This window comes from Pseudorasbora parva, chromosome 17 (genome assembly GCF_024679245.1).
Source record: "Pseudorasbora parva isolate DD20220531a chromosome 17, ASM2467924v1, whole genome shotgun sequence".
NCBI lineage: Eukaryota > Metazoa > Chordata > Actinopteri > Cypriniformes > Gobionidae > Pseudorasbora > Pseudorasbora parva.
The window spans coordinates 17334708-17360115 of record NC_090188.1 but is presented as its reverse complement, the minus strand read 5'-3'; the positions used below and the strand labels follow the sequence as shown (position 1 = coordinate 17360115).

Below are 25408 nucleotides of genomic sequence, written 5' to 3'. Positions count from 1 at the left end.
TGCTCTTGATAAAACACAGTGGACCAACACCAGCAGCTGTCATGGCACCCCAGACCATCACTGACTGTGGGTACTTGACACTGGACTTCAGGCATTTTGGCATTTCCTTCTCTCCAGTCTTCCTCCAGACTCTGGCAACTTGATTTCCGAATGGCATGCAAAATTTGCTTTCATCCGAAAAAAGTACTTTGGACGACTGAGCAACAGTCCAGTGCTGCTTCTCTGTAGCCCAAAAGTGGCTTGACCTGGGGAATGCGGGACCTGTAGCCCATTTCCTGCACACGCCTGTGCACGGTGGCTCTGGATGTTTCTGCTCCAGACTCAGTCCACTGCTTCAGCAGGTCTCCCAAGGTCTGGAATCGGTCCTTCTCCACAGTCTTCCTCAGGGTCCGGTCACCTCTTCTCATTGTGCAGCGTTTTTTGCCACACTTTTTCCTTTCCACAGACTTCCCACTGAGGTGCCTTAATACAACACTCTGGGAACAGCCTATTCGTTCAGAAATTTCTTTCTGTGTCTTACCCTCTCACTTGAGGGTGTCAATGATGGCCTTCTGGACAGGGTTGGGTCGGCAGTCTTACCCATGATTGCGGTTTTGAGTAATGAACCAGGCTGGGAGTTTTTAAAAGCCTCAGAAATCTTTTGCAGGTGTTTAGAGTTAATAAGTTGATTCAGATGATTAGGTTAATAGCTCGTTTAGAGAACCTTTTCATGATTTGCAAATTTTTTGAGATGGGTTTTCATGAGGTGTATACCAAAATCATCAGTATTAAAACAATAAAAGACCTGAAATATTTCAGTTGGTGTGCAATGAATCTAAAATATATGAAAGTTAAATTTATTATCATTACATTATGGAAAGTAATGTATATATATATATATATATATATATATATATATATATATATACTCATCTCATCTTGGCTTCTAGCTCACCATCTCTTTCAAGAAATTCAAGCATATAAACTTACTGGAACAAGGAATTTCTTAATCTCCTCCAGGGCATGACTCATGCGGGAATAGGCTTCACCAGGTGGTGCGAAAACTTCAATTAAAACGTGAAGATCGTTGCTCAAATGGGCGTATTTCGCCTCTCCACTTTTTCTCAGCTCTTCCTCCTAGAGATGGAAAAAATATAAAGTCAGGAATTCTGTGTGACGAATTAATCATATCATTAATGAATTAAATAAAGAGTGCTTTTCTTCCCCCTAACCATATTATGCATATTTTGAACTGAGAGTGAACTGGAAAGGCATTAAAGGGATAGTTCACCCAAAAATGAAAATTCTGTCATTATTTATACCTTTATATCTTTCCAAACCTGTACTTACTTACTGACTGACCGATCAACCAATGTGGCACAGTGTTTGTTTGTTTGTTCAGTCGATTGATTGATTGATTGATTGATTGATTGATTGATTGATTGATTGATTGATTGATTGATTGATTGATTGATTGATTGAACACTGGGCCACATAGATTTTCGTCGTATTTCGTCATATGGTCAACAGTGCTCATTTCAGGAGTAGATTTTATTTAGCTTTATAAGCTTGTGTTTGAATGTTTCAAAACTGAGCTCTTTAACTCCACAGGGGTACTGGATAACTGTCATACAGGTTTGGAACAACATGAAGGTGACTCATGCCATTATGAAAGAAGCTCTTTTTGAGACGATGATGTTCTTTTAATGTATTTTGACAAAATGTCACAAAGACTTTTTTTGGGGGTGAATAATGGAATCTATTGACACCCTCACTCTGTAAGAGATAATGGGTACATAGATTCAAATCATTGTGTTTAAATCTGCCTGAGGACTTTTTGTCAGAAATAAATTGACACTGTCACCTTTCTGATTAAATCCTGCCATTGGAAAAGCAGAAAATCTGTGATATTTCACAGAAGTACTCAGTTCCTCAATTCTCTCTGATTTCTGAAGGTGTTCTGTGGCTCTTGATGGAACTTGAAACTTTAGAAAGCTTGTAATTACGGCAGCCAACATTTCTGTTTTATGTTGATTACCGTTCGGCTGTGGCTTCTTCTTAAAGACGGGCTTTGATGTAGGGGGCAATTCATAGAAGCCTGATCACTGATACGGGCCCTTGTAGCCCCTTCAGCTTTAATAAACACTTTCCAATGCCATCTCTCTATCATGTCAAAGTGACCCAAGCACTTTTTCCATCATGCTTTGCATGGATAAAAGGTCAGGAGACACTTAAGCTTTCACAACATTTCTGAGAGGCGTAATCATATTTTGTGGGCCTCCGATATAAGCAAGGTGACGAATTGTGCCGATGCGATAGTTCAGACGGTAATTTTGTGAGCAGACACAAATGTGTGTGTAGGTGTTGGCACTGTGGGTGTCTCCAGACTGACTTAAAATGGACAGACAGAAGAGGAGGAAGGAGATGGTGAAATTCTACGCCTCATTTACAGTCCTCTGGAAAACTGTTCGTCAGATGACATTTGTTCTGTTTCAAGTCTGAAAGCTTTAACTTTCCTTTCATGTCAATCCATGAAGAAAATGTTCTGTTGTTTCAAAAGGTAGGTCTGTCTCCCAGGATGCATTTCAAAAGGCACTCAAGTAAGTATGTCTAAGCACAGTAGAATCCTCTTCAAATATGACAACATGAAGGGTTCCTCATATTTATTCCCAGTAAAGTACAAATAGTGAATCTGACACTTATAAGCTTGACAGTTATCCAGTACCCCTGTGGAGTTAAAGAGCTCAGTTTTGAAACATTCAAACACACACTTATAAAGCTAAATAAAATCTACTTCTGAAATTAGCACTGTTGACCACAATAAACATTGGATTTGATTTTTTTCTTAGTTACATTTTTGTCTGCAATAACATTTGTGTTTATCCCCAGAATAAGATGTCTTTTTGCATGGTGGTGAATGACATTTTTTGTTGCAGCCAAATTGCTGCCTTAAAACACATGCTGTTCATTTACCTGCACAGGGAACCATTCCAAATGCAATATTCTTTGCTTTGCTAAACCCTGGATGTAAAGAGTCTTTTATATGAAGACCAGTAGGACTCTCAGATACTGTACAGACAAATCTATGGCCATAAAGATGCAAGGCAGACTCTTAATTTCATATGTATAACAAACCTGTACTAGCTCAAGGTGACTCTTTATAATGGAATATGTTTGCATTAATGATTGCCTTTGGGATTTAAAACAATCCAACAGGCTCTTGTTTGAGTTCTGCCATAAATTTAAATAGATTTCCGACCACGGTTCATCTGCATTGTTAAAAGAGTGTGAAAATCCAGTGAAAAGTCTGTTTATAAAACTTAAAAATTAACACTCTGCTTGGAGAAATTCCCCAAGGAGCTACTTGGGGGAAAGAAAGAAAAACAATGGATATTCCGGCCTCGTTTTTTTCTTTGGACACATTTTTAGCATTTAACAATATAGGACATTGGTCTTGTTTGTTTCTATGAAGTTATTTCAATGAAGAAAGAATTTAAACAATATGCATATTATATGTTTAAAGTCTGTGGGGGGATTCATTAAAAAAGGATTACAGCCTTAAAAGCATCTTTTATTTGCATGCTATCTGCATTGCTTGAGCACACAATTCACTTAAGGAATTATGTAAATCAGATAAAGGTAAAAGTGGGGCTGTGTGCACTTTGCAACGATGCAAATGTATAAATGAATGCAAGGCTACAAATACACAGACGTGTGCATGTAAATAAGAGGAGATAAAAATAAGAATATTTAAAGGTCCCGTTCTTTGCGATCCCATCTTTCAAACTTTAGTTAGTGTGAAATGTTGCTGTTAGAGCATAAATAATACCTGCAAAATTATAAAGCTCAAAGTTCAATGCCAAGCAAGATATTTTATCTAACAGAAGTTCCCTTTCAAAGCCTACAGCGAACGGCTGCTTTGGACTACACCCCTGCACTTCCTTTAGGAATGACGTCACAAGAACAGTTTGTCGACTATCCCTCCGCCCACAAGAACATGCAAAAAAGGGGCCGTGGTCTTGCTGCTCTCCCACGTGGAGAAGAGCGCACATTGAGCGCTTGCATCTCCCCGTTATGGTAAGAGGCGGGACCTTTCCGGGCAAAGTGCGCTAAGCTGCTGCCCAATCACGACACGGGAAGCGCTGGCCCAATCAGAACTCATTACGTATTTCTGAAGGAGGGACTTCAGAGAACATGGAAATCCTCAGGCCGTTTTTAGGACAGAGAAAACAGCGGTGTACAGATAAGTAAATTGTGTGAAAAATACTGTTTTTTCTTACACGCAAAACATGAACTCATGTTATATTGCACACTGTAAACACAATCAAGGCTTCAAAAACACACGAAAAACGGGACCTTTAAAACTCAATACAGTTGGTACATTGTATAGAGCTTAATTTATATAGAAAGGATTTTTTTTGTGCTGAAAAGAATCACAGTGCTAAAACTACTTGTAGCACCTGGTTAAAATAGATTGCAGGTGGTGTGTGAACCTGACACAGTGTTTTGCACTGTGCACTTTTTATTCCTCTAACAAGTTCTGAACACTTTTTAGAGACCAAATAAGGACAAAGCCGCTTTTGTGTATATAATAGGTAGCTGCACAAAAACATTGCTGATCGCACAAACAGAAATTTTCTGGCAAATTTTTTGGTTTATTCTTATCTATTGCTCTTGGTTGAACAACATTCAACACTAAATATGCAAGTCAACTGAATGATATAATAATATGCCAAGTGTTCATGCTTTAGTTGTGCCTAACTGTAGAACACATCCTCGCTTTTCTTATTGCATTATTCTATTTCATACACCACATGAAACAAAACTAATATTTGCTTGATATGAATGTTTTTATAATCAATAAAATTACATTCAATGAACAATTTATTGAACTGGGGAATTCAGGTTGGCCTATTATGAGATGACAGGAGAAGCAAACCGAGAAATATTACATTTGGAACGAACTCTGGCTAGGTAAATGACCAGCATGTCTCTTAGGGCAGCTGTTTGGCTGAATCACAAAATTCCATTTCTAAACAATTCACTCACCACCGCTCAATCCAAAGCACATGTTTAAAATAGATCCACTAAGAAAGATCCATAATGTAGTCTCAACATCTTCTTTATAAACTAGTGATATTGATAATCCTCAAAACACCGTTTTTCCCCAAAGAAAACACAAGTCTGTTTAGGTGTTAACATTATTATTTTGAAGTCTGAGTTGTTGTCATATGAACATTCAAAGGGTCTGAAATCAAAATCTGAGTTTTGTGGTTTTTAGTCTAGTGTGTATTTACTAATTCACTTCTAAAAGCTGACAATTTGTTTTAAAAATGTAGTAAAATGCATAGGAACATTATACCTTAATACAATGTCGGAACTAAAGCCCTTCTATATGTCCCAAACTTTCTGTCAACACAAGAAAGAAAATCAAACCATTTCAAACTTTTAAGAACAGGCTTTATTTTCAGCCAAATTACACTATTTGTGAGTGAATGTTTAATCATTTACCCACTCACGCTAAAATACAATGAAATTAGTAAACTATAAATATTATTCAGTTATTGTGCTAGTCCTGCTATGTGCTACTTTACACAGGTCTGTGTGTGATATATTTCTCTTTTCAAGAATGTGTACGTCAGTAAATGCTAAAACAGCACTTCCTCCTCTATGTAGTGCATATAGTGCAGGTAATGATCTTCAGTCTCAGCGTCATCTCACACTTTGCTCTGTCAGCTCTGATGCTTGTTAGACTCTCAGAAATGAAAGGTTTACAGGATTTAAGGGATAAAGCACTCTGCTCTGGAATAAATGCAGTGTGCACAGCATGTACAAGTTTATAGAAGCACATTTCCTCCAAATAAGGAAACAATATCATGCTTTGATAAATCATAATTATGACAAAATGTACAAGTTGACATAGGTCATAATTATAAGATCAAAGTTACGAGATAATAAACAGTCATAATTATGACCAAAAAATATGACTTGGTATTATTTCAACAGTTAACACATTTTAATTATTGATATTAAGTCATTATTATAGATAAGTCCAAATTTCTAAGTTTTAATAAAAACTATGACTTTTATTCATTTTAAATCTCATAATTACAACTTTTTATCTCATAATGACTTGTTATATCATAATTTGGTCTTTTAATGTCATAATTACGATTTAGCAAAGCAAGATTATTATTATTTTTTTTTTGGTGGCAGAAATAGGCTTCCATAGAAGCTATTTTAGTTTCTCATAGACCAAAATCAACAAATGGTTTAAAACAGCTCTAATCAAAGGCAGGTAGTTTGCTTTTTTCATATGAAGGCATTTATGGGTACAAACAAATCAGTGTCAATAATATAAATTCTCAAAGCATTGATGAAGCATTAATTTTATACAGTACACAGGGAGAAAAATTTTAGTTATTGCCAGTCATCTTACCTTGCCTTTATCCCTCATTGAACCCTTGCCGAGGATGGACATCTTTGCTCCCGTTTCCTCTTGTAATCTTTTCATGGAATTGCCCCTGGGCCCCAGCAGTTTCCCAACAAAATTAAACTGTAATAAGGAGAGAAAAGGCAATATGGTTGGTCTCTCACACTGCCTGCTTCCTAGACGGTTGCCTCAGTTACCTCACAGTCAATAAAAAAAAACATTCGAGAAACTTAAGTTGGTTTTTCCCATCATGCACGAAACCAGTTACAGTGAGAGAATGAAAAAATCTTTTTTGGCTCAAAATTAAACCTGTGGCAGTCGTCGATCAAGCGCATTTTTACAGCTTTCACAGTTTTTGAAAAGTTTGTCAGAAATGATTAAAAAAGATGTGAGAGTCTACACCTGTTTCTGTAGGGCACTGTAGCCACTCATGTGTCTAATCGATGTTTGGGGTCAGTGGTTGGGCTCCGCTGCTTTCAGAGATATTATAACATGTACCAAATGCCAAAAGGGATCTTCAGAACGATCCAGGAGGCCATGCTTGAATGAGGCATATCGTAATGAGTTCATTTCCAATGGGGATTCAAGTAATACTACACAGATGATGAGCTATCCAGTAACTGCCTTGGGGCAGCAACTAACATTTCAGTCACACACCAGATCAGCGGTCATTGAGAACACTTGGCCCACACCGTCCCGTCCTCCCTCTGTTGTTTTACTCACATCTCTGCATCATATAACTGTATCTTCAAGGGATTACAGAGTCTTTTACACATTATAATCAGATTTGGGCGGCTGAGGATTGTCTAATGCCCATGATAACAACAAATCTTAAGTAGTCAATAAATCCTGCTATTGTAAGAAAAAGTGCCCTTGTATAAAATGGTGCGTCAAATTCCCTTTATAACAGTCTCACTTCATCACTGTCTGCTCATGTTCAGCGTTCATCACTTTTTCTGATGTATTGCCACAATCCCCTTAGCCAGCAGCCCCTCTAAATTCACTTTAGATTGAATATGTTTTTGAGAAACCTTTAAAAAAAAAAAAAGCTTTTTTGTGGTCTTTACTAAGGTCAATAAAACAGAAGATAGTGACCTTTTGGATGTTGAAAACGCATCTAAACAGATCGTTATACATTAGTTATATAAATCTTGTTCAGCCATAAAGCTCTAGATGGCACAGGCTGATAGGTACTGCAATCATTACCACATGGCACAAACTGATTGGCCTCTGCTGATTCTGGAGCCAATGAGTTCGCTTGCTCAACATTTAAATACTCTGGTTCGGGTTGCTGTAGGGTAGCCCTGCAGGCCTGCCCTCAACCACCCCCAGTCCCACCTGTCTAGATCTGGCATGAGATTTATGTATGCATATTCAAGCAGCAGAAGCATATCTTACATGCTTACATGCTGTATCTTTTGGCAGTAGCAACTCCATTGCTCTGCAGCAGCATGAGTAGTAGATCTAATTTGACCAAATACATTGGACCAGCATTGTTATATTCATTAACATGCTAAAGCTATTCAAGAGTAGTCTTGCGTAGCCAGACCTTCAGACTGACGGTAGAAGGTCTGGACTTTTTTTGCATATTTTATTGGCCAAGAACCACCCAAGAGGACGTTTGACTGGCATGTAACGCAACTAATCAGAGTTACTTTTGCACGTCATGTATAGGGGCGTGACAATGTAAAGCCGATGTCCCTGCAATAAAAGACCAGCAGGCATGCATCTATAAATTATTCATTTAAGAATGTTGTGCAAGTTTACTGCAACAATGGAGCCGCGAACTTCACATACTTTTAAAATTCAAGCATTTAGTTGATCCTGGTAAGCGCTCATTGTCACAACTGTAAACACGACGGCGTTCTTCTTCCACGAGGGGGTTTGCCGTAATAGCATTTGTTTCCCCTTAACTGTCACCCCCCTTTTTGAGAATAGTCATGAAAATGCACTATCCAAACTTAAAGGGCTGTAATTCATGAATGCTTTGGAATATAGATTTAAGTTTGGTCTTGATTTAAAGATGACAATCAGCAGATTATTGCTGATAAGTGAAAGCATTTCAAAATATAAAATAATAGAAATAAAAAATAAACAAATTGTGTATGACCGTCGACAATATGACCAACTATAACATAAATGAAGCATTCTGTGTGGAACAAGGTAAGAGTTTATTACTTGTTGTTAGTTTCCAGACTAATAAGTCAGACATCACTAAGTAAAATAAATTTGCCCTTCAAATATTTGTAAAGGTTATCTGATTTGTGGCGGCCAGAATGAAACAGTTGGCTATAACACATGTTGACATACCCTGCCTAGCACATGGCTGGAAACTCCTCAACACATGCTCTTCCCAGTCAGGCTGTAGATGCAGCTGTAGGGAACTCTAGCAGGCGAAACGCAGAAGAACTGTCACTGAATTTGGCTGGAGCCACGAAGCAAATGAAAACAGTTTCAGGTGAAAGGCTGAGGTGAGGGTAGGGCAGTATATTTAGCAACACTGCAGCACTGCGCCAAAGCTTGATGACCAACTCTCTCGGAGTGGAGGTGTGCTGTTTGCATCTCCTCCAATGGGGTGTGTATGACAGGAATACTCTGCAGCTGGCTGGGTGCCTCGGAGCAGATGGTTGCCTCAGCCACAGTGTGAAGATGCTCACTGGGCGGCTGCAGTGGAGTGGCCTGTTTTCATTAAGCTAATGAATGTCTGGAGTCACTCTCCTGCTCCACGGTGGGCAATTTAGGCTTTATTAGGGGGCACAGTTCAGTGCTGGATGAGGTTTGAAGCGATGCAAGCTGTCCCTCGCAGTCCCCGGCAGAGGCAGGGCACAGAATGATGGGCATTATGTAGCACTGACAGGCTGAGGATGATAAACCTGACAACCGGAGGCATAAGTGTCAAACCGCATTGGCTTATTATGAGCAAATGTGACTCCTAAGAAAGTACACATGGTGTGCTGTTGTGAAGGAGAATAGATCACTGACCCACACTTCTAGAGCCTAGATAAGTGTGTATGTCTGAAAACACTGCAGAAATCCTGGGAAAGCATGCGTTGCAGTGTTTATTGATAACTTAAAAAGCCCGGATGGCTATTCACTGTGCTGTCATGCAGAATCACTTATTTTTGGAGCCCGCAGTGAGTTTAGAGTGTGTGCGCGGCTGGCTGAACAAATGACTTTTCACACATGAGTCCCTTTGACAGGGACCTTCACCTGCGCTCGGCGCTTGCCGATGTGCATTACATTGATTTCTCTGTCAAAATCTTTTCAGAAGCCATTCAAGACCACTGAGCTCTTGATCAGCTTCATATTGGCACAATCGCCGCCAGAAACATTTTAACATCATACTGACAGTCATCCTATCGGAGACATTTCTGTTGACACGTCATCATGTATGCTGCAACTACATGATGTGCATCAAAAAGCATTTTCCGCCCTGAGATTAACGTAACCATGCACATGACATTTTCTTAGATATAGAATAGAATAGAATAGAATAGAATAGAATAGAATAGAATAGAATAGAATAGAATAGAATAGGAATGCCAGTGGTTAGCTCTCTCCAGGTATAGACCTCGTTTGCCAAGAATTAAGCCTGTGAGATTGCCACGTTCTCTAATGCAGGGTTTCAAGAATTTTGGAACTTAAAAATGGGTCACAGACCAAATAAGGTTGAGAATCCCTGCACTAAGACCAGCTTTGCTTGTTAATTTAAACTTCCTCAAAAAGAGTCTTAAGAGTTTAAAATCTGTCTTCTACTCTCTAATGCATTGTGTCTGGATTTGATTTTGTGGCGCACTAAGAGTGCTGTTCTAGAAGAGTGCCATTCTCTTCTGCTGTCCCAATCTCAACAGATGCAAATTGATGCAAATTGCTCCTCTATAGTTATCCAAGTCCTTTTTTCCCCCTGCACTTTCATTTTGCAATGGTGCATATTCTAGCTGTCATGAAAAAACAATACTAATCTGTTTTTGGTGCATCTCATCATATCAACAAAACTGGAACAGGAGATATTGAGGGACAGGCACAGTTTCAATCTACTGCCAATTTACGATGACTGAATATGACTTACTGAGCTATTAAAGGGGTCCAATTATGCTCATTAACAGGTGCATCGTTTTTTACAGTCTACTACAATGTTTATGTCATACAATGTTTCAGTTTCTTTAAAAGCTACTTTAGCAAAAAGAACAAGGCAGAGGGACCTTGAGAACGGCGCGGGGCCAGTGGTGTGATTGATAATGAGCGCCAGCTGCACGCCGCACCGGTTTCGCATCTCTCACGGAGGAGCTTCGGAGACACAAAAGGAGGAGCGATGACAGTGAAGGATGAGAGAGGACCAGGCCTGGACTTTACGTTGTGTTTATCCTTTGTTTATTGTGCGTTCATGAGGGGCTGCAGTGTTTACTTTCAGTTTGAGGTTATTTTGATTTATTAAAGTGTTGAACGTTCACCGCTTCCCGACGACTCCATCCCATAACAACGGACTGTTACACCTGCCTTCCAAAAAGCTCAGTCTGCTCTGATTGGTCAGCTGGACCCAGTCTGCTGTGATTGGTCTACCACTTAGGGCATGTTTCAGTAATGTAACACCCCTTAATATTATCGACAAGCATCAGCTGCAGGCTTCCTGAGGCACTGTAAACACTACTGCAACTATGCTAATTATGCAGTCAATTTTACCATTTCAGTTTGAGTCCGATAATGACAGTCAAGAAGACTGACTTGCAGGATCTTTTGGAAAATGTGACAACACAATACTAATGCAACCCAACCAGACTTCACCCCCTTTTTTGCGTATACTTTGGACAGAAATTATTTAAATGAGGGAAATTGTGATTGTGTGATGTTCCCAGAAGACAATGCTTACTAATATGGAGAACATCTCTCTTTGGAATGAACTTTGTGCTTTGTAACTTTGCAGACCTTATTCATGATTAAACTGCAACATTAACTAAAAGTGAAAAGTGTACCCAAAAAAAGTATAATAGGACCCCTTTAAGCACAAGACACATACTATCTTGTGTTATTTAGGGATTTGGGTTTTTAGACTGTGCCAATTAAACCTGGAATTATAGACTCTGCAGAAAGAGCTACAGTCTGCATCTTATCCATTTTAAATATCTAGGGCCAATAAACTTCTAAATATCCTCAAGGCTGTTTCAGCAAAAATGGCACAAAACTTCTCAGGTTTCACAACTAAATGTGCCGCCAGCCAAAACTGGCGAAGGGAACACTTAACATAATCATTAGTGCAGTTTGAGTTGGAGGGTGAAACACAGCACCCTTGCCATAAGCTGTGAAACCAGATAAGATTCGCAGATGGGGTAAGATGGCTACTGCCAGTGTAGCCAGCTGTGCTGCTAGCGAGGTCTAGCACTGGCTGATAGCAGGATTATTGTTGGGGACTAGGACTGGGAGAGATGTAATAATGGCCAGGAGAGATGGCTTGGCTACAGTCAATGGACACAGGCATTAGCAAAGAATGGTTTAAACAGAGGCTGAGTGCTGTGGTGTTTAATAGAGACGTGAGTCAAAGAGCCAGTGCTGGCTGCTAGTGGAGGCTAATGAGCTAGAAGAAAGAGAGAGTGCTTTGAAACTGGGCAATATTCATATTTAACATCAGAATAAGCCAAAGGGCTTTGTGATAATGACTATTAAAGAGTATTTGAATATTTTTGCACTACTGTTAGAATGTATAATGTTTTAGTATCTTATGCACATTAAGGTTGCATTTATTTGATTTAAAAAAATTCCATTTTAAAAATAAAATTTACTCCTGTGATGGCAAAGCTGAATTTTCAGCATAATTTCTCCAGTCTTCAGTGTCACATGATCCATGATCACATGCTCAAGAAACATTTCTTCTTATTATAAATGTTTGAAACAGCCGTGCACATATTATATATATATATATATATATATATATATATATATATATATATATATATATATATATATATATATATATATATATATATATAAAATAAATAATGAATACAACGTTTTAAACAATAGCATTAATTTAATATAGAACTTTTAAGTATTTTATTATAAATATTTTCCTCCACAGAAAGCTATATGCCTGACTAACTTTACAACATTATTATAAAAAATATCAGATGCACATAAACAGAATTCATAACAAATATGAATGATATCAAACTAAAATGCATGTTCCAACTTCCAACATTCTGAACACATTGTGTTCACTGCAGCACTAGAAAAGGTAACAGCCTGAGGAAAAGTTGATGATGGATCCCCTGCATTACAGAACCCATATTGAGCTCTGACACTCTGGGGCTGACAGCACAGATGCAGGGTAAACAAACAGAGCATTAAGACCATCTCAGAGTCAGGAGTCTGACAGGTTAAAAGACTGCTACCCATACAGATGAGAGGCCTCCACTCTCTTCCCTCGACTACATGTCCCATGTTATTTTGGTGTTAGCACTTAAAACAAACATATGCCCCGGAAAGGTCGAAAAATTGGAAAGTCTCACGTTTACAAGTTTTCCAAGTGCAAAAATATTTGTTTGCTAAAGATTATGGCACCAACATCATTCCGCTGGCTGCTTAGTGAGTGTGTTATCCCACGGGGTGTTGGTCATTTGAAACATACTGGGATAAGCCTTATAAACCGATTAGGAAAGAAGCCATATTCCCATAGGCTCAGTGTTTCTTTCCATGACTTTCCGTCTCTCTAAATCTTGAACCAACAACTGTGCACCCCAAGAAAGCCACGTTATCTGAGCATGTGTTTACAATTATATAAATAACCTTCCTGAAACCAAAGAAAGGTGCCTCAGCGGGGGCTTTTAATTCATTAAGAAGATACAACTTCCTCACTATTGTTGATTTTTATTTTTATTTTTCCCCTCTGTGTTCCGTTCGATTTTGAATCTGTTCTGCAGCTTATCTATGTTAAACACCTTTGACAAGGTTGGTCGGCCTTTGGGACTAGGGAATTCTTTAACAAGACAACAATTCGATTATCTTTGTGTGCAGAGCTTGCCTACACCTCCATGTAAAGGTCATAAAACTGGAGACAGATAAGCCACATACTATGGGGACAACAACCTCCGGCGTTACTATTCAATGGATTAGTTGTGTTTTCAGAACTATAAAGGCGAAACTCAGTGGTAGATCTGTTAGCGTCTTTTCTTGTTGCTTGGTTTTGACGAAAGGTTTAGGTAAAGCTGGAAGTTTACCACAACAATAAACCATCACTGTGAATTCTGAATGCTACACTAACATGGTTTTATGAATATCTTCAAGAAATCTGGCTAAACACACTTACAGTGTGTTACAGTTTTTGCCATTTAACGCTTAACATTTTCTCATGCGTTGATTTCTTGCAGGCCTTACTATTATACTATGATATATTATGAAAAATTGTTGCACACTGCAGTAAGCTAGATCAGTGTTAGGCATGGTAAAAAAAAATGATACTCGCGGTAAATCAAGAAAACGAGATTTAAACAATGATATTAACTGTGTTGAGCTATATGACAATGATTAGTGTTCTGTCGATTAATGCATCCATACAGTTGCTCATCTGTCTAATAAAACACAATATATTAAAGCATCTCTGGTGTTTCCATGGTTTATACTAAATAAAACCAAAAATCGAAGGGTAATGTGGGTATGATGTCATTGATAGGCGACGCACGGTCCATGTCCTGGTTAAAATTGCTTATTTCTCTGGATTTAAACATTCTTGGAAACATTTGGGATAATGTGACTACACAAGTCAACAAAAGGTATAACACTGTTCTAGTGATTCTTTTAATATTTTAATCCGAAAATCGTGCGTCGTTGAGATATGTGATAAATACTAATAATTGTTTTATATACATACAAACATACATGCGTATAAACACACATACACACACAGATGTGTGTGTGTGTGTGTGTGTGTGTGTGTGTGTGTTACAGATATTTGTTATTACATTCAACTATAATATTATATATATATATATAATATTAGCGTGGGTATAGCGTGTGGCCCCCTTGAACTTTGCGACCTTTTGCCACATTTCAGGCTTCAAACATAAAGATATAAAACTGTAATTTTTTGTGAAGAATCAACAACAAGTGGGACACAATCATGAAGTGGAACGAAATTTATTGGATATTTCAAACTTTTTTAACAAATCAAAAACTGAAAAATTGGGCGTGCAAAATTATTCAGCCCCTTTAAGATAATACTTTGTAGCGCCACCTTTTGCTGTGATTACAGCTGTAAGTCGCTTGGAGTATGTCTCTATCAGTTTTGCACATCGAGAGACTGACATTTTGCCCATTCCTCCTTGCAGAACAGCTTGAGTCAGTGAGGTTGGATGGAGAGCGTTTGTGAACAGCAGTTTTCAGTTCTTTCCACAGATTCTCGATTGGATTCAGGTCTGGACTTTGACTTGGCCATTCTAACACCTGGATATGTTTATTTTTGAACCATTCCATTGTAGATTTTACTTTATGTTTTGGATCACTGTCTTGTTGGAAGACAAATCTCCATCCCAGTCTCAGGTCTTTTGCAGACTCCATCAGGTTTTCTTCCAGAATGGTCCTGTATTTGGCTCTATCCATCTTCCCATCAATTGAACCATCTTCCCTGTCCCTGCTGAAGAAAAGCAGTCCCCAAACCATGATGCTGCCACCACCATGTTTGACAGTGGGGATGGTGTGTTCAGGGTGATGAGCTGTGTTGCTTTTACGAAAAAAATTTTTTTGCAATGTTGCCAAAAAGTTCAATTTTGGACAGAGTCTCCCACCTCAGCTGTAGATCTCTGCAGTTCATCCAGAGTGATCATGAGCCTCTTGGCTGCATCTCTGATCAGTCTTCTCCTTGTATGAGCTGAAAGTTTAGACGGACGGCCAGGTCTTGGTAGATTTGCAGTGGTCTGATACTCCTTCCATTTCAATATTATCGCTTGCACAGTGCTCTTTAGGATGTTTAAAGCTTGGGAAATATTTTTGTATCCAAATCCGGCTTTAAACTTCTCCACAACAGTATCTCGGACCTGCCTGGTGTGTTCCTTGTTCTTCATAATGCTCTCTGCACTTTAAACAGACCTCTGAGACTATCACAGTGCAGGTGCATTTATACGGAGACTTGATTACACACAGATGATTCTATTTATCATCATTTGTCATTTAGGTCAACATTGGATCATTCAGAGATCCTCACTGAACTTCTGGAGAGAGTTTGCTGCACTGAAAGTAAAGGGCCGAATAATTTTGCATGCCCAAATTTCCAGTTTTTGATTTGTTAAAAAAGTTTGAAATATCCAATACATTTTGTTCCACTTCATTTGTGTCCCACTTGTTGTTGATTTTCCCCCCCAAAATTACAGTTTTATATCTTTATGTTTGAAGCCTGAAATGTGGCAAAAGGTCGCAAATTTGAAGGGGGCCGAATACATCCGCAAGGCATTGTATAAATTGTGTGTGTGTGTGTGTGTGTGTGTGTGTGTGTGTGTGTGTATGTATGTATGTATGTATGTATGTATGTATGTATATATATATGTATATATATATATATATATATATATATATATATATATATATATATATATATACACAAACATATATATAACATGATTTGACATGGTGCAGCATAAAAATCAGAAAACGGCTGAAATACGGGTAATGCAGAAAACACCTTGATCCAGGTGCTGATGCTGCAAGTATTTTTTGCACCACTAGCATGTCAATTTAATGTTCAGCCCAATGGAATCAGGTGAGCGATAGCCTAGCTTACTACACAACATACACTCCACACCATTTTGATTCATCAGTGTGCACTGCACCAAAACAAGCATAGCATCAACTGCGCCTCTAATGAGTCTCTGCACAAACAGATGTACCCATAGGACATTTGCTAAGTCTTAATTAGAATCCTCTGACAAATCAGACGCCAAGGCAGTCTGGCTACCTTATAAACCCATGCAAACACAATGAAGTACACTACAGTGTAAAGCAAAATGTTGCCGTTATCCCTTCTGAATATCATTGATCAAAATAATACTATTATGAGAGAAAAATAACAAATGTAAATTTAAAAAAAACACGGACACTCATAAAACAAATTTGCAGTGATGCTCAAATGTGTAGATATTATGCCCTTTGATTAGATTGCCCAAAATACATCTCCTAAATCAAAATACAGTGGTTTCCATGGTGACCGTGCCTTTTGACTTTACTAGATGGGGATACAGGAACCCCCATTCATCTTTTGGCCTCCCTTTTAGTCTCTCTCTCTCTCTCTCTCTCTCTCTCTCTCTCTCTCTCTCTCTCTCTCTCTCTCTCTCTCTCTCTCTCTCTCTCTCTCTCTCTCTCTCTCTCTCTCTCTCTCTCTCTCTCTCTCTCTCTCTCTCTCTCTCTCTCTCTCTCTCTCTGTGTGTGTGTGTGTCGCTCCCTTGATTTCTATCAGTGCTCACAGGTATCTGAGATCTATGTCAGCAGGGACTATATTTCATTGCAAACCACTGACTGTGCTTTTGTGCAAGTTATGGTAAATCAAACACTTTATTTGCATACAGATAACTGATGAAAAATGAAAAGGGTGTTGGGTTTTGTAATGTCACAATGAAATATACACAGATATGTGATCCCCTGGAGCTGTATGGATTACTTTTATGATGGATGAATGCACTTTTTGGGCTTCAAAATCCAAGTTACCATTCACACCCATTATAAAGCTTGGAAGAGCCAGGATTTATATTATATATATCAGAGGTGGACAGTAACTAAGTACATTTACTTGAGTACTGTACTTACTAGGCCGGTGTTATATATTTTGTTCAGTTAAGTACCTACAATATCCCAAATGTTTGCAACTATTTGTAAATTGTGAGAAAATTGCTATTTTAACTAAGGACCGGGACGCTTCAGCATAGCGTTTGAGGGAGTCGCCTGTCAATTGCGTCATATCTGCGCTACCCTCGGTTTCGGGTTTTATTTGGCAGGAGCGCTTTACTCTTAGCAGTGTGAACAAGTGAACGCACGGAGTAACGTCATAACATCATTTTCAACACACTTAAATGTATCTAATATGATAAACCGAGCTGCATTACCTCATAATCATAACCAGAGTGGATCAGTGCAGGCGCTCGGCAAATGTGTCCCGTTTTATTATGTGTCATAATAAAATCCTGGTGTTCACGAGGCGGGTATTTGTTTAACAATCACTCCATGTACCAAGATGCTGCGCTCAAACTTTGCGTCATCAAACTAAGCATTTGTTTTGAATAGGCGTCCTCCAGTGGACGGAAAGTTGCATAGTACACCTTTAAGTACACTTTTTGAGTATCTGTGCTTTACTTGAGTATAATTTTTTCTGGAAAATTATGACTTTTACTTCACTAGATTTGAAAGACAAATATCGTACTTTTTACTCCACTACATTTCTATCTAGGTCGAAAGTTGTTTCTGTAGCAGCTCTGAAAGTCGGTGGAGGATTTTTTCCTTCTTTAAAAGGTTTTTTGTTGTTGTTGCAGACAGTCTATCAGAAATCACTCCTATAGGGTCATATACATTTTCCCAACTTTTTTTGAACACTGATCAGTTCATAGCAAAATGGAGAAGACGGTTCTTAGGCACAGTGTGTCCACCCATAGCCATACTTTGAAAGTATGTTTCAGTAAAAAAAAAACAAGATTTTTTTGTCACCACTTCCTATTTATACCCACGCTGCGGGGCGGAGCGTGGAATGCGTGGATCGCATGCCAAATTTCATTGGCTCGTTTTTACACACTCGAAGTATGATTGGTTTCTAAAGTCAGATCCCAATTCGTCGGTCAGTTACGACGTACCTCTCCGTTCTCTTCTTCAGGGAACGAGGGTTACATACCGATAAAACCGAGACATTTTTCTAATTATAAGTTTATTATTAGCACAGTTATTTTTAACATATGTAATATGTTCATATGTTTGTATACCAAAACAGACATTTGTAGTGGTCTATGAATTATGAAAGAAAATTTCCCCTCGTTTCCCATAAATAGTTGTGTTTTAATCACATTCAATCAATAAAATCAATCAATCAATCAATCAATCAATCAATCGAGCCAAGTTGTACTCTCCCTTCATGATCATATTGGCCCTGAATTGTGTAATTCATAAAGGCGATTATGGAAAATATAAGCTGCAATTTATAGGAAACAAGCATCATTCTTTAATAATAATAATAATTACGTTTTAGTTCCCGTCTTCTATAACCTTGTCAATCTCTCTCAGCTCAGAGAAGCCAGTGAATGTAATATTCACTGAATAAAAACATTTAAAAAGAGCCTACTGTCAGTGCTGCTGTAAATGCATGAATTGTTCTTTCATATTTCTTGATAGTTAAAAAGTTAAATGAATAATTTGCGGGGGTAACAAGCCATGAATGTATATTGAACATGTCATTGCATTAGGGTGATGTGAATATCTTTTTGTGAAAAACAAAGGTATTCGAAGCAATCGACAATGGAGCAACACATTAAGTCTCAGTTGGAAATAATGCAGAGGCAATCTCAGACTCAGATCTCAAGGTCAACTAAATAGTGAAAGGACACAAAACAAACTACCATTCAAGGACCACATAGCCTATTCTTTATTATGCAAATATATCAACTAAAGTTAGCCTAATATAAATGTAAGGATCAAAGAAACCAAATATCAACTCCAGCTCACTTATTCTGAGCTGCAGCAGAGATGCTCTTCCTTGGAGACGTTCTCATCAAGCATGATTAAACAAAACTCAGAGACAGTGCTGTCGTCACACACATTAATTAACTGCACGTAGATAAATCCTGGGGATTTGTAACAGAGAGCATAACAATGTCTAGACTCTATAAGCTATTATCTGTTATGGTCCACAAGTTCATTGATCAACTGATTTTGAGGTAAGGTGGTTTCTGAGTGTTAAGCTAACTTTTTTTTTTTGGCCTTGTCTAAACCAAAGAAATGGCTTGCAAATCCGTATCAATTGCAAATGGATACTTGTAAAATGTTTTCTTAGTAGGAAGGATGTGCCGGTATTAACAATCCGATGATAATTATTTTGTTGTCTATTTTGTTAGGCAAACATTATGGTAAATAACTGATTATGGCTGATATTAAAATTCTATGCAAATTTTTCTAAATAAAAAGAAACATAAAAGTTGAAAAACTAAAGACATTTGCAGGGCTCTACGCTAACTTTTTTCTTGAGGAGCACTTGTGCTCCTAATTAAAAAAAATTAGGAGCACAGTCAACAATTTAGGAGTACTTTCTAATCTATCAAACGCATTCCAATTATAACTTTACCATTACAGGGAGATATGTGTAACAGTTTCTCAGTGTTGATGCACTTCGGGAGTTGTAGTTTTTATTCTGATTGTATTACACCTACACACATCCATTCATGAGAATCGATCGGGTCACTCGCACCGGTGCGCCTAAATATTTTTTTCACAGTTGCAGGCAGTAATTTTCAGGCGTAAATGCACCCAAAATGGGCGCTATGTAGAGAGCCCTGATTTGTGTATTCACTGCAAGTGAATTTGCCATCAAAACAGTATACCATACAGTAAGAAAAATGTATATTCATCTGATTTGCTCAAAATTATATTTTAAAATAAATGATTAGTGTTTTTAATGATTCAATTTAAGTGAGTTATGCAAAGGCAATTTAATTGTAAAAATAGGAGAATCTGAAAAATCTGATAAATTAAAAGAAAACATAATGATTCTGATATACTGTGCAGTCTTGTCTCAGATCAGATCAATAACCTAAGCTGCTAAAATTTGATTCCACAAACAAACAAAAAATATTTGTTCTGCTTACATTTGTGGGGGAAATGCATCCTCGTTACTTGTAACAAAAGTTACAATTCCAAAAACAAAACAAAAAACAACAACATAACCTACACTTAATATTGATCACTGCAACATGACATTTTACAGATATTTCTCACATTTCGGGAATATCACAAGAGAACTTTCCCATAAAATTACCATAACTACAAAGCAGCCAAGATCCTCAGGAAAGAGGGATTTGGGAAAACAAAAAGCCATTGTTACAACTCGAACAAGACATGTAAAATCTAAACCTAAGGCGTGTTCTTTGTACTCGTTTTTCGACAGCACAAATCTACTAAACCCATCAAACAGTCTGTGCATTTTAGTGCTCCCGGGATTCATTTCCTAAAGCAGAAACAGTAAAAAACGAGGGAGCATATGAGAAGCTCAGAAGCTTTATGGATCCGTCTGTGAGATGCTCATGGGCTTTTTCCACTCATTTTCAAAGCATCATTTTAAAGCAGCACAATGCTGAATAAAAGAGTGCGGGATGCACCGAACGTGATAGCGATAGAGTAGTCTGAAGTAAATAACCAGTTACCTAAAATAAAAACTAATTTTACTATTACCGGCAAAACGGTGATGTGCAATATGTAATATTGTTTCTAAATGAATCAAATCAGGCAGTTTTTGCTCTTTAATGACTGAATCACTATAATCAAACTATCAGCGGAAATCAAAGTTAACCACCCAGCACCAAATTCGCTACATTTTATGGCACATTTAAATACCTCAGCTGTTATCTGTGAATAAAACTGATCAAAATAACAAATACAATTGCTACAAAGTCAAAACCCCACAGGAAGCTCCATCAAACAATCAATCAATCGATCAATCGATCAAAAGACTTGGTCCAAAACAGGCCGTGTTACTAAATAAAATGAAACTATATCGGTGCTAAAAAGCTGCAATTTAACAGATGCATGAGGTGCCAGCTGGTAAAGCATAAAAAAGGGAGTTTGGGAAAAAAAACAAGAATAATTTCCTGATTCCAAGATGAGGCAGCAGGGCCGTTTCTAGCCTTTCTGGCACCCTAGGCGAGATTCATATGTTGCACCCCCCCCCCAAACTTCAACTTATTAAGTAAATATGACTTCCTTATTTCATGGGCATATTGTACATGCATTAATCGAATAATGTAGCTAGGTTTATTATCTCTGAGATCACAGATGTTGGGGGGTTCGGGGGCATGCTCCCCCGAGAAAAATTTGATTTCTATGATCTACATATGTGTATTTTAAGATGTTCTGAAGGCCAAAAAATTAGATAACAATAGCTTGAAAACCATGTCACTCGGCGCCGCTGCAGATTGAAGAACACAGTGACACAAAGACTAAAAGACGGGACGAAGCAGTAGCCGAAGCCTTGCGCCAGTTTCATGTTTTAAAGGTTAATCACATATTTTTTTAAGGGGGGCTGATGCATAAGTTCATAAAAAAGGGCCTAGTGACGCCCATGGTTCCATCCATCCATCCATCATCTTCCGCTTATCCGGGGCCGGGTCGCGGGGGCAACAGTCTAAGCAGAGACGCCCAGACTTCCTTCTCTCTGGCCACTTCCTCCAGCTCCTCCGGGGGCACCCCGAGGCGTTCCCAGGCCAGCCTGGAGACATAATCCCTCCAGCGTGTCCTGGGTCTTCCCCGGGGCCTCCTCCCGGTGGGATGTGCCCGGAACACCTCCCTGGGAAGGCGTCCAGGGGGCATCCGAAATAGATGCCCGAGCCACCTCAGCTGGCTCCTCTCGATGTGAAGGAGCAACGGCTCTACTCTGAGCTCCTCCCGAGTGACCGAGCTTCTCACCCTATCTCTAAGGGAGCGCCCAGCCACCCTGCGGAGAAAGCTCATTTCAGCCGCCTGTATCCGGGATCTTGTCCTTTCGGTCATGACCCACAGCTCATGACCATAGGTGAGAGTAGGAACGTAGATTGACCGGTAAATCGAGAGCTTTGCCTTACGGCTCAGCTCCTTCTTCACCACAACAGACCGGTACATCGCCCGCATTACTGGTTATGACAGTATTAGCCTACTTGATCAATTTACACTAAACAGCTATCTCTGATGTAAAAAAAAAATTATTCAAATTAACTGCTATAATGTTCTGCACCTGAAATGAGCATGGCGTGTGGTCCGTCCAGTACTAATATTCAGTGTAATGTTTTGCTCAACGTTATGATAGAGGGACCAGTTTAGTAGAGAACAAGTAACCAATAAGTAGGCTATACCTGTATATTTCGCTTTCTTTTTACGATACTGAGCCCCTGATGGCTTTGACCTTTTCATGATGATGAAACTAAAGCACGCTGTAACTAGTAGAAATATAGTGTGGCCCCTTTAAGAGTTGCGCGCGCTCCCTCTAAACGAAGTCTGCATTTTGTGTATGTGCGCACTGAGTCTTGAGCTCCCATATGTGGGGATTATTTTCTGTTTTCTGTTGCTAACAGTTATTTTGTTTTATTAAGTAATGCTGTGGACGGAAAGGGAGTTTGTGATGAGAGTTCAGCGGGGAATAAAGTGCGATCTGTTTGATGTTAATCGCCTCCGTGTTTGCATCCACTCCAGTTACATTAAGTGAGCTATCCGCATTTTTCACTCGGACACAAGCGTTACAACGCCACGGATGACGACGTTCCCTGCCGCCCTCTACATGATCTCATTTCATTACAGCAGCGCCACTATCACCATGGCGACTTCACTCCAATAATCGCAACTAATCATAATGCCTTGAAATAGCAAAAGTACGAAATATTAATAATAAAATATATATGAAATAACTAAAAAATCTTGTTGGGGCGGGGGCTCATTGACGCCCCCAGCTGTTGGCGCCCTAGGCGACCGCCTAGTTTGCCTATGCCTAGAAACGGCACTGTGAGGCAGAATAATGTTTGAACAGCTAGAAACAGATGTGGCGTGCCTATTACTCTGAAGCCAGGAACCTTTTCAGCGAGGACAGAAATATAAGGTGGAAATAACAGCAGATCTGCAGTGCAGCACAAATCAGAATCTGACACAACCTAGTTTGCTCCTGCCAGACACAGAACGCATTAAGTCATTACCAAGAGCACGGCAATCCCATAAAGCTGATGAATTGCTTTTGATCCTCTCTGATCACCATATGACTATATTGATTTGGCCATCGCGTCGTCACTCCTTTGTGTATGGAGCACTGAGGTCTTACCTTAGGATACTGCTGCACCGGGATCAGGACACGCTCCGACAGTTTGATGTTTTTGTTGCTGATGATATCCAAGTATTTCTTCACCTCACCATCTTTCCTCAACTCATCTCCTTCGAACTTTTCAATCTCTAAATGGAAAAAGAGAAAAAAGTTGTGTCATGATTTGCCTTAATCGACCCAGACAATTTAGGCAAAACTCAAAAAAGGCTTTCAGATCTTCTCAGCTTTCAGTGGAACAATTATTAACAACAATTAAATAAACACTCTGAGTAGAACGTAACTTGTCAGCGTAAGCCTACTAAGCCCTTATTCGCATGACAAACACAAATTGAAAAGCTGCTGCGCAAAACTGTAATATTTTGTGCTTGAGGAATTTTATGGTGCTTTTGAGAATTGAGCCGGAGACTTAGCAGCCACACAACATTAAAGAGGCTTGAAATGAAGCTGTCACCTGGGTTCCTCCAGGGAACCCCTTCTGTCGCTGCTAAATTAATGCTCAGCAGAATTGAGAATTATGAACCTGTGCAACTTGTGTAAAACATGGAGCGGGAAAAGAAGGGAAGGGAAGTAGTTGAAGGGAGACCATTATTTTTCACCTCCCCTCTGGTGAGACGCTTAAACCTGCAAAAAACTGTATTGTCTCACATCTATTCTGGATGTAGTATGCGAAAAGCAGCCTGAATTTCATCCCAATGCTTTTTCAAGTTTTAGGACCCGTAGGCCTTGGAGCGTGTGGTGGTCTGCTGAGGCTCTTGTCCCTTTATAGATTTAAATTAAACTTTCTCTATGAATGGTTCCTCTGTAATGATCACCTCACCGTTTTCTAAATAAACTGTTTATTTTCTTTGCAAAACTTTACAATAAATAGCTAGAAAGCAATTATTTTCAGGTTATACTATAAACTGTTGGATTTATGTGCAAAAATAGAGGATAAATAAAATAAGTAAAAAGGTTTTTTTTGCAGTTATTTTGAAGCAGCTGGTCTCAAGGTGATTTTTAGATGATGTATTAAGCCATTTCCCCTCAAGTTCACATAGGCGTCCTATCAATGCAACCACAGGTGTTTTCCAGCACATTAACAATGTTCATGTTCCACCAATCTTTGAAAGACAGAACAAAACGTTGTGCCTTTAAACCTAAAAATAAAAAATTTCCTTCATTTTGAATGGCATATGGATTGCTTTATCGCTTTTTGACTCAAAGGTTTTCCAACACAGTATTCAAAGTTCAGTATTTAAATATATTTCTGGTTTTAGGACAAAGTTGCTTGTTTTCAATTTAAATTGTATTGATACATTAAATTAACCAAGATTATTCCAGAACTGCCTTAAAGGGATAGTTCACCCAAAAATGTGATGTTTATCTGCTTACCCACAGTGCATCCAAAATGTAGATGTGTTTGTTTCTTCAGTAGAACACAAATGAATGTAATTCCAACCATTGCAGTTGGAAAAAAAAAAACATGCTTAGACAACATGCACAAAAACCCTGCTTTTTTGTGACGACACATTGATGTTTTAAGACACGAACCATTCGGTTTCTGTGAGAAACTGATCGGTTTGTGTCTTAAGACATCAATGTGTCATCATGAGCAGCAGGGTTTTTGTGCATGTTGTGAAGCATGTTTTTTTTTTTTACTCTCATAGAGTTGTTACCCATTCACATGCATTATGACAGGCAGACTGCAACAGTTGGAGTTAAAAATCTTAATTTGTGTTCTACTGAAGAAACAAACACACCTACATTTTGGATGCACTGGGGGCAAGCAGATAAACTTCACATTTTCATTTTTGGATGAACTATCCCTTTATAGTGGTCATGAATTGAGAAATAAAAATTTTTAGAAATAAAAATTCTGTATAGATAGAAAAGTGGCCATTACTGAGGTGGTACCCTTAAGGGTACATTTTTGTACGTAGGCAAGTTTGGTCCTAGAGAGCAGATAACCTGCAGAGTTCAGCTCCAACCCTACAAAGCCACCACAGTATAAAACGCAT

General features: G+C 38.7%; 1 protein-coding gene across 8 annotated transcripts in view; it reads right to left on the bottom strand.

Moving 5' to 3' along the window:
* khdrbs2 (KH domain containing, RNA binding, signal transduction associated 2) overlaps positions 1-25408 on the bottom strand; it is an 84070-nt gene that overhangs the window by 41081 nt on the left and 17581 nt on the right. For all 8 annotated transcript variants that reach the window (XM_067421095.1, XM_067421094.1, XM_067421096.1 and 5 more), the window contains exons 2-4: positions 23412-23539; positions 6419-6535; positions 970-1116 (exon numbers count right to left, since the gene is read on the bottom strand). In XM_067421095.1, coding sequence (XP_067277196.1) covers positions 970-1116; positions 6419-6535; positions 23412-23539 — 392 coding nt within the window. The remainder of the gene's footprint in view (positions 1-969; positions 1117-6418; positions 6536-23411; positions 23540-25408) is intronic.